The sequence below is a fragment of the Pleurodeles waltl genome, chromosome 1_1 (genome assembly GCF_031143425.1).
Source record: "Pleurodeles waltl isolate 20211129_DDA chromosome 1_1, aPleWal1.hap1.20221129, whole genome shotgun sequence".
NCBI lineage: Eukaryota > Metazoa > Chordata > Amphibia > Caudata > Salamandridae > Pleurodeles > Pleurodeles waltl.
In genome coordinates this window covers 189,892,911-189,903,020 of record NC_090436.1, presented here as the reverse complement: position 1 = coordinate 189,903,020, position 10,110 = coordinate 189,892,911, and the positions used below count along the sequence as shown (strand labels likewise).

General features: G+C 44.4%; 1 protein-coding gene across 1 annotated transcript in view; it reads right to left on the bottom strand.

Moving 5' to 3' along the window:
• Window positions 1–5,234: 5,234 nt before the first annotated feature.
• LOC138282666 (activated RNA polymerase II transcriptional coactivator p15) overlaps window positions 5,235–10,110 on the bottom strand; it is an 80,020-nt gene continuing 75,144 nt past the window's right edge. The window contains exon 5 of the mRNA XM_069220478.1: window positions 5,235–6,957. Coding sequence (XP_069076579.1) covers window positions 6,878–6,957 — 80 coding nt within the window. The 3' untranslated portion in view covers window positions 5,235–6,877. The remainder of the gene's footprint in view (window positions 6,958–10,110) is intronic.

Genomic DNA, 10,110 nt, shown 5'->3' with positions numbered 1-10,110 from the left:
AGCCTCAGTGAGACAGTTAGGCACCACACAGGGAACATATACATGCACACCTATGAGCACTGGGGCCCTGTGTGACAGGGTCCCAGTGACACATACATATAGGCCACAAACCTATGAGCACTGGGGTCCTGACCAGCAGGATCCCAGTGACACATAACAAACATACTGAAATCATAGTGTTTTCACTATGAGCACTGAGGCCTGGCTATCAGGATCCCAGTGAGACAGTGAAAACAGTGACAAACATCCTGACATACACTCACAAACAGGCCAAAAGTGGGGGTCACAAGGCTAGAAAGAGGCTACCTTCTCACAGAGGCCCAGAGAGCAAGCGGTAGCCCTCCTCTCCTTGAGACGTTCACAGGGCAAAGCCAGCCATGTCCCCGATCAAGCGACTCCCATTGTACAGCATGTCCATCAGGGAGGACTGGAAGTCGGCCAAATACCCAGTAGATTGTAGCCACACATGGCGACGAGTGGCAACACTGGTGCCACAAGCTCATCCAATGGAATCAGTGGTGTCCAAGCCACAAGGAATCATGAACCTGCCTACATCATGACCATCCTGAAGGCCTGAGAAAGATCAGGGCTAAGGTCTTCCAGGACACCAGGGACGACTCATGCCACTGAGTCCCATGGGTCTTCAGTAACAGACCAGCAAACAGAAGTCGTTGATTTAAAAAAGGGTTAAGCTGGCTGAGAAGAGGAACTTTCCAAATGTCTTTACTCTCTTCAACTACCGGTCAGGGGAAGTGGTAGGGCAATTGTGATTGGTCCAGCTGATAGAATCTTGCGCCACAAGACTAACTGGAATGGGGTGTTGTGACCAGAAGTACAGGTCTCCTGGAGCAAGACAGTAGCGCCTGGCGATTTGTTGGTTAACAGGAGAGCAAGAACAAGGTTTAGACCAAGCTCAGGCCTCATTAAAAGAGGAGAAAAGAAGCAGTCTGGCCAGACTACAAGACTTGTCTCAGGATGTTCATTTTCACCTCCATGGTCGAGAGTTGGAGATCAAGTACTTCAGCCACCTTATGCATGACCATGGCATAAGAGGCAGATTCTTCTGTGGCTAGGCCAGGAGGAGAGAAAAGGATTGTTTCTGGGGAAGTATCACACCCACTCGCCTTTTGCAAGCCCTCATAGCAATAGTCAAGTCTGAGAGAACTCATCACCCTGGTTGAAGTCGTTATCGGAGATAGTTCCGAACAGGTAGTGTAAGGAGTGTTATCTGCCATGTGATAAAGCTAGTGCAGAAACTTTGTTTGCGGTCAGTTGAAGTCGGACCATCATCAGAGAGGACAATCTGGAACAACTGATCAGGCGGCAAAGTCAGAGTACCCAGTCTGTTGTGGTCATGGCCTCCGGGGGTCCAGAGGGTCAAGCTGGAGCCAAAGGTGGATGGTAATTCAGGTGGACGGCCTCTAGGCCCTGAGGGGCACAGCAGAGGGAATCAGTAAAGATCTGAAGAGCTGATGCACAGCAGCGTGGAACTTATGCATCTGGCATGGCAAAGCTGAAGGCACTGGAAACTCAGGTTGTGCCAGAACCAGCTGTGTAATTGGCTCTGCATTCTGACTGCTTCGGTAACAGGACTGCTGATTCTGCTCACACGCTTTGTCAGGTTTATGGGAATGCCATGCAGGAACAGGACTCCACTTTGGCATCCTATGATTTTGCACAGAGATTTTGGACCATTAAGTCCAGCCTCTAGATCGGCTCAGTATACACCGGGAGCAGGATCGAGCCTTGGACTTCGAGCAGCCCAGACACTGCCTCTTCTCGTGATTGGCAACCACATTTTCCTTGCTTTTCCTGATTGCCTTCGGGTTAGACCTGCAGTCACCGCACGTTTTGGAGTCGTAGTTGAGGGGGTGACATCACTTGTCCACTGGAATTTTAACAGATATTTTATTTTAAAGTGGTCTCAGGTGAGAGAAGCTCCAGATCTGCACCTGGAGGCACGGACATAAAAAAATGGTATTAGCACACAGGAGTGGTGCCTAAACACTAATTTCTGGAGCGGAACAGAATCAGTGTGGAGCTGCAAGGTGCCACCTCCCAGCATACAGAAGCATTGCTGAAACGTTTCCCGATCGAGTCTGACGCCCAGGGGAATTTCAAAAGTGAGGACTCAGCAGCTAGAAGCATCTGTTAGTACCATACGTACTTACCAGGGGAAAAGATGCCCAGAGACAACCAAATGGTGCAGGCAGAGAAATTCAATATTTCAGTGAGTAGGTGTTTCAATCAACCTCCTTGGGCAGCTTTTGTAGAGCTCCTCTGGGGAAGGATTTCCTCGCTGTACTGACAACCTCTATTATTGCTGGGTCCTGTCTCAAACTTATTATCTCGACTGTGCAAGCCTACCACCATTTCCAGTACAAATTGGTCAACCAAGACAGCCCTTTTTGCTACAGAAAATGAACTCCCATTTGTTATAATCTTTCAACTTATTTCCTATCATTTACAGGATTAACTTGGTTCTCTACAAGTCCTTATACACAAGTTAATGTATAGGTGTCACCTTGCACACATTTTTACATATGCTCACTTTTTGTGCACATATATTTACTTACATGAATTATTCTGGTTTTATTTTGTAGGCACTTGTGCAGTGCTTTTTCAGGTATCTTGGATATGCCTCCTAATTATTCAATGGATTAACCATGTATTTGATCTTGCCTGATTGATTGAATTATTTGATTTAATCGTAGTCTCCTTTTCATGCAGCAGCTCTGAGTGTGCTCAGTCTAATTTCATCGTTGCCCTGGTGACCACCCTTCATTAAGAGACAGGTCGAAACACTCAACAATCCGGCTGAGAGACCTGCCATTTAATGACCTCTGTGTGCAGAAATCAGTCTGTTTAATATGGAACTTTTGATTTCTTCAGTATTACAAAATCTGCACGTCACTATTTATTTTTTTGTCAGTTCTCTTGAGTTTATTGTGATCACCCTCTTTTTTTTTTGTGGCGTTTGCACAAACTATTGAGCACGGTGTGTTCACACTATACTGAGAACTTATTTCGCTTGTTTTAATGAATATGTATGCTGCATTTAAATACAAATGATAAAGATTATTATTTTGTATAAGGAGATTGATTTAGTCATATCCCCTTCGATTTTTTGACTTGTGGTGCCGTACAATAGATTACATTTTGGTATTGCGAAAATCAAAAAGTATGATCTCTAATGATACCTGATCGGACATTATTGAATGCGACTGCTTTACACCCTTGTCCTTTTAAGGCTATGGGTAGCTCCTGTGGTTTATATCAACGCACAGTTAAAACACCCCGCTCACAGCTGGTATAGTGCTGTTCTACTGGGGATAGCATCTGGAGGAGCACACCTAATGGTAACAGGTTTGTCTCCCATCAATTGGGATATCACCACCACCATAGTGTCAGTTGTTGAAATGAGCCATAAATAATATGGGAGTTCAGAGGTAGGGCTGTTTAATGCTGGTGCATCCTATAAACAGCATTTTAATATAGCAACTGCATCGGTATCCACATTCATGTCTTGGCACTTAAGTCATATAGGGGTTTAGTACACAAAGGTGTGTGTTCTTAAAAAACCCAATATTCCTAATAGAGAATTAAGTTCACAAACATGTGGGTAGCTGCAGCATCATCAGAGCCTTCAACCTGTCTTGTGCAATAAGTCTCCTTTTCTGGTATATTGTGATGGGTAAAAAAAAAAAAACTTTACTGAGGAGTTTTCTAGGGTCAATGTGTCTTTCTTTGTTAGTACAACTGTCATGACTTTGATGAGTCAGTCACGTGGTGGGCCACATATGCCTTGCAACATCATGGTGTACATTACTGGTTGTTGTGCATGATCATATGTTACCACGGTCTTTGCTGCACCATCTAGTAACAATGTGACTCCATACCCCTGTATGCCATGTTAACTCACCTTTTACTATTAATTTTCAATCCCACATTGTTTCTCGCCTACGAGACATCTCATTATCTTGGGATAAAATGCTTTTATATTGTGTGCATGACAAAGTAGCTGCATCCTCTACCTTTTATCTCACTACTGTTGTTCTTTTGCTTGGCTTGCTATTAGTACCAAATAATATTTTACATCTTATGGGCACTGGGCTAAACGCTTAAGAACCTGAATGATCATTGAATAGGTTTGTTTATTTTTAAAAGTTGGGTGAGTAGATTTAATATTTCCATGTGTGCTTCACCAAGTCTTTCAGGAACAGAGGACACATCCATCCATATGACTGGACCACCGAGCATATGTAAATATTTTTTCACTATGTCTTGTTTTTTTTTTCTTTCCGGTCTGAGTGCAAACTGCCCTCTGAGGCACAGAAGACAGTTGAAGTCTGCTCTGTGGACATTGGTGAATGACGCTTCAAGGCAACAAAGCAATGCGCAATACTCACCTGAGATGTCTGCATGGGATGTGGTTTTCATACAATGCGCTTGTAGGAGAAAGATTCACACAATGCTTTCCACTATATACCAGTCCTGCTCTCTTTAGAGACTGCGCTTGGATTCCTCTAATGGGATTGCTCAAAAGCTGTATCTAGAAGGCTGATCCTTGGCATGAGGTCAGCTGTCGCTGAAAGGTCTCACTTGACTAAGTCAGCACCTTACAATAATGTGAAGCATAGTAGACTCAGCTTCTGAATGAAGACAAACTCTCTGCAGAGGTTCAAAGTATCCAGATCAGGTTTAACGAGTGTCACTGCTACGTAGCTCAAGTGTTACATCTGTAACCCTCTGTGCACAAACAGCTTTATAGATCACAACGCCTAATCTATACCCAACCTCCTTATAAGTTTGTATTTATTTCCAGGCTAAGTGGAGCAGAAACAAAACCGCTTTTGGAAAATATCTGCAAAACATGCAGAATTGTATTCTGTGTCGAAGAAATGGCCACTCAGCAAGGATTATGTGTTCCAGCAGATTGTTAGATTTATGGCATCAAGTTGGGGAGGGTGAGTGCATTTAGAAACGGACTGGGTTTCGATGAGACAGTTGACAATTGCCCAGGTGGCCTTTGCAGTATCTGGAAAACTAAGTATACATTTCTTGAAATAGCGCTAGTCCGAGGTACACTGTGTGAAACTGACACTCGGAATAGACATACAAACTGCAGTGAAAATAGCAAAGTCCGTTTTCTAGTTCCATCCACAACTGCTCCATAAAGTAAATTTGTAAAAATACACTAAGACTAAAATGAATTAGGTTTACACAGCAACCACTGGAATTGAAAGAGTTTTATTATTTAAAGTCAAAATAATAGTACATTCAGGTACGTTAAGAGGACAGATTTGAAAGTACATTCACACTTTACGTGCTTAATCTTCATATCCCCATCACAGCTCTGTGTCACAACCAAAAGCAGGAAAAGATCAATTTGACATAAAAGGCTTCAACAACATTAAATTATACTGATTGGTCAACACTGTCATCTAGGGCACTGTTACGGGACAAAACGTCTTTGTAAAATTGACACGATGGCCAATTTTAGCACGGTCAATTTTTAGAAAACGTACAACCTGCATGAAATAGATGAAAGATAACAAAATTTGTTAAAGCATTATTTTCCAGCAAAACCTTTATCTTTATTTTGCAAATCTGTACAAAAGACATTTATACATTTTACACTGACAACACAAGCAAACAGAAAACAATGATTTTTTTCATACCCAAAACATACTAAAAGGTAACTTTACAGCAGTTCCGTAGTTAGTAATTTTAACAGTGAGCTGGCAGTTTAATATACACATTGTGTGCCCCATTTCAGCCCATGCACCAAAGTATGATAAAGGTCCAACTACAAATACTGTAAAATAACAGATTGTTCATTCTCTTTTTAGTCTACAGATCCATCTACGAGTTGCTAGCCACCTTATCCCCGACTGATTATGGACTGACTCCCTTACCCTCAGGCGCTGAGAACAATTTTAAGTCGCCTTCTCTGCCCAATCTTTTACCATTCGCCTTGGTTATTCCTGGCCTGGTTTATTTATTAATTTTTATATATATATATATATATATATATATATATATATATATATGTGTGTATGTTACAGAGATGGCTGTTTGGAGGGTAAACATTTTCCATGCTATACATAAGGAAATGCCAAAAACCATAATACTTAGAATACAATAAACTGTTAAAAGTATTAAGTAAATAGTTTATATTTAGTTGAGTCTATCTTCCTACTTGCGCTCAGTCTCTCCCCACCATCATTAAGAGCAAAAAGAAAACCATGCTGAGAGGAGGGATTTAATTAGCGCCACATACACACAACATACTTTAGAAACCCACCATCAGGTGAACTAGGCTTAGTCAAATGTTTGATGTATAAATGTGTGGGTATATTGTAAATGTATATATCGTCTTACAAGACGTGATGGTTTGTAAATTCTCCTTGATCAAACTACATCCAACTACAGTGCAAAATATGATTGGAAAACAGCATTGGGGAACATAAGGCTTAAAAAAAAATTTGCCTTTAAGCAACACAGTTTTTAAATGCAGGATATCCTGCATTACCACATACTGGGGTGGCTGTATGAAGAGTCAGCTTGAATATCACAAGCATCATTTAGAAATTAACCTGCAAGTGTTAAATTACTGCTCACAAATCCTTGCAAGCTTTTCATTGGCTGTACGAACAGCTGGGTGTGGAAGCCGGTTACACAACCATGGAGGTAACAAAAGGGTATACACCAGGAAGTTTCCCTCAGTGTACACTTAATTCACATAAAAATGATTGATCATTCAAACTGCTGGGACATCCCAATGTACAACAAGAAAACAGTAATTATAGAAAACAAACAATGTAAAAGAGCTCTTAAAACTACTAAAACAAATCGGGTTTGAATGGTGCAGGGTTTACAGGTTTTTTACTGCATCGTCAATCTCAGAAATCTGTTCCTTCAGCTGATTCCACTGCTCTGGGTTCAGAGAAATCCCTGTAAAGCAACAAAGCGCCGGGTTAGTTTTAGAGAATGAGGTGCGCACACATTTATATAGTACGCGCCGCTGCACAGAGCGGCGTCTGAAATGAGAAATATTTGTTTGACAAAACAGTAACAGGCCTCAGGCTGGTGTAATTAAAGAAAGTGGATTCCTAAATTCTCATTGAATGTATTTTTTTTTTATCGAATATTATAATAAACATAAGCCATTCGCATATAAATTAAGCACCCTTTATCATACATAGATTCATGAGGATACCTGCATCCCACCCCCTAATTTGTAACCAAGGATATAGTGGTGGGAGTGGGAGTACTCGTAGGGTGTCCACAGTTCACTTTTCTTGTAATTTTTCCAATAAATGTCTGGACCATAATGTATTTCGGCAAGGCAGAGTGGGCAGTCCTCCAGTCAGGTAGTTCAGAAGTGCTTCCCACAGTTTGAGTTTTCTCCTTTGCAAGTCCCACGCCAGTTCTTCCATGGCAAACAGACCAGCAATAAACTCTTTTGCTGTTAAACCTAAAAACAGTTCAGTCAAAAGTTCTCAGGAATGGGGATCCCAGGGTTCCCAGTAATATGACTTAATAGTTCTATCTAAAAGATCTGAATTGTCCCACCCACGTGCAGGATCACAGAGCACTATGCAAACATAAATAAGAATATTTGCAAGCTATTTTTGTAGAAAAAAAACATATACCTAATAAATAATTGTATTTGCAGTTTAATAATGTGCACATTTATGTATTTGTTAAATAACTCCAATAGTAGAAAAATAGTCACTACACTTATTGCAACTTAAAAGGCTAAAAAAGTGCTATGTTAGGATGCATCTGGTCTAGGAAGGAGAGAGGGTTCCGTATGACTGATGAGAATTCCCCTGGAGGAGAATGAGGATTACTGGTAAGAACCATTTCCTTTGCTTCCAGCGGATCTTCATCAATAGGCATAGAGCAGAAAAGCAAGCTCAACCTAGGGCGTGGTCACGCCGGTGACCACAATGGCTGCACGTCAGTGAAGCTCTGGCACCGGATTCCCCTAATACATGTCAGAACTGGACCCTCGCTGCATCTAAGGCCATCTTGCAGCTGCGGAGTGCTGGAGAACCACAGGCGCTGCAGAGAGCAGAGCGAAAGGGGTGACACCGGAGCCCAGCATCTGTTAGGAGGCCCAGCCTCAGAGACCCCACAATGACAGGGACTGCGAGTGAGCCTGAGGCCACGGCTATTGAGCCCCTGCCAAGATGCCTGTACTCACACCTGCCTGCTACTGAGTGGCTATGGCATTCCCTGCCTGGTTCTGCGGCAGGCCCCCGCGAGTCGTTGCCTGACATCAGTGTCAGCACAGCCATGGGCACCGGGCCAGTTGGTGGCGTCACTCCTGAGACAGCAAGCTGCATACCTATAACCGGGCCGCTCCTTCAGCCCAGATGCCCAGTAAGCTGCATTGCAGTAATTTTTGCATTTCCTTGCTATCGTGTCTTGCATGCCTTCCCTGCTATGGCTGCTGCGGTCCGGCCCACAGACTCCATCTGACCAGCTCCACAACACAACACTGCCTGAGCCGGGCGGCTGCCCTGATGAGCTGGGGCTCCCTCCAACTTCCATTCCCCATAATGCAAAGTGATGCTACAGCTCTGAAACTGTTTGTCTGGTCTGCCATGCCCTATTTGTGCCCGTACTGCCTGCCTGATATGGGACTGCTCCTGTAATCTACGGCATTAATCCGCTCCTGGTTGACCTTTACTCTCAGTGGCCTGATTGCTGCCCACCCTTCCCCCAGGCCACACCCTTGCTTTTACTGGACCACACAAGGTGAGCAGTGTTGTGGTGGCTGAGCCTGCCTTGACACTGCATGGAGGATTTACACTGCAGTCGTTGTCCTTGGAAACAATCTCCTTTATGGTGTGCTGTGCGGTCTGGTCACCTTGTGGGTCTCTAGGGCTACTTTGGCGGGGCCTTAGGCCCACTCATGGAGCCCCTTACTACCCACCTCGTGCCACTGACTCTGATGCCTCCATCCTAGTCGCGGTTAAAATAGCTGGTGCCAAAGTTTACGGTTTGTACACTGTGGTGCTCCACCATCCATTGCTGACCGCATCTGCTCCTCTGCTTGCCACTGCACTCCCTACACTTCTTTGATCATGGTGAGAGGTGACCCTAAACAGCATGTTAGAGCGCACCAGGGAGGCGGATCCACAGTAGGCCCCTGCCGGGGTGGCCGGCATCACAGACCAGGAACCTGCCCCTCACATGACTGAGCTCCGTGTGGGTTTCCGTGCCATTGATGCCTTTACCATATGGAAGAATGCTTGGATTGCCAAATGTCCACTTGTATGGTGCCGAAGAATGCATCTCGACCCTGGAAGCGGACTCAACATCTGTGAAGAAACAACTGGAAAAGGATGAGAAGATCTTTAAGGCGGTGGTCATAAAGAAAGGAGCCCTCGAAGCCCAGTCCTGCTGCAACAATCTACGTATCCTGCGGGTTGCAGAATCCACTGATACTGGGGAGTTATGGACCTCTTTGTCAAGCGCCTTTTGTCAGATCTATTTGGATGCCCAAATTTTACGTCCCAATTTGTGGTGGCACGTGCGCTTTGTACCCTTGGCCCTCGACCTGCTCCTGGTGCCTCTCCGCACTCTATTATCGTGCGGTCCTTAACTTCCAGGACACGGCACTCCGGTTGGCACGGGAGGCAGGCCAGGTGCACTATTAGGTCGCCCACCTCTTCTTTCCAGACTTCACCATGGCAGTGCAGGACACTCATCGCAAATACGCGGATGCCAAGACCGCACTACGCTTGTCAGGAGTGACAGCGTGCTTTATCTGGCCAGGGTGCGGATGAATGTTGATGGTAAGGCTAGTTTTTTTACACTCCTGCTGAGATATTAACCTTTTGTAATCAGTTTAAAAAGGACAAATCACCAACTTGCAGCAAAGCACCCGCCTCCCCCCCCCCCTCCCACCCAAGACTTGCATACCTCTTCAAGTGCTGATTTATTCCCACCAGACTGAACTCAGCCGCTACCTATTCCGCGTTTCTCTCCTGTTGGTAACACTGCTATACTACTGAATTTATGGGGGGGGGGGGGGGGGGGGGGGGGGGGGGGGGGGGGGACAGTTTGGGCTACCTTACTCCAATGGGGCCT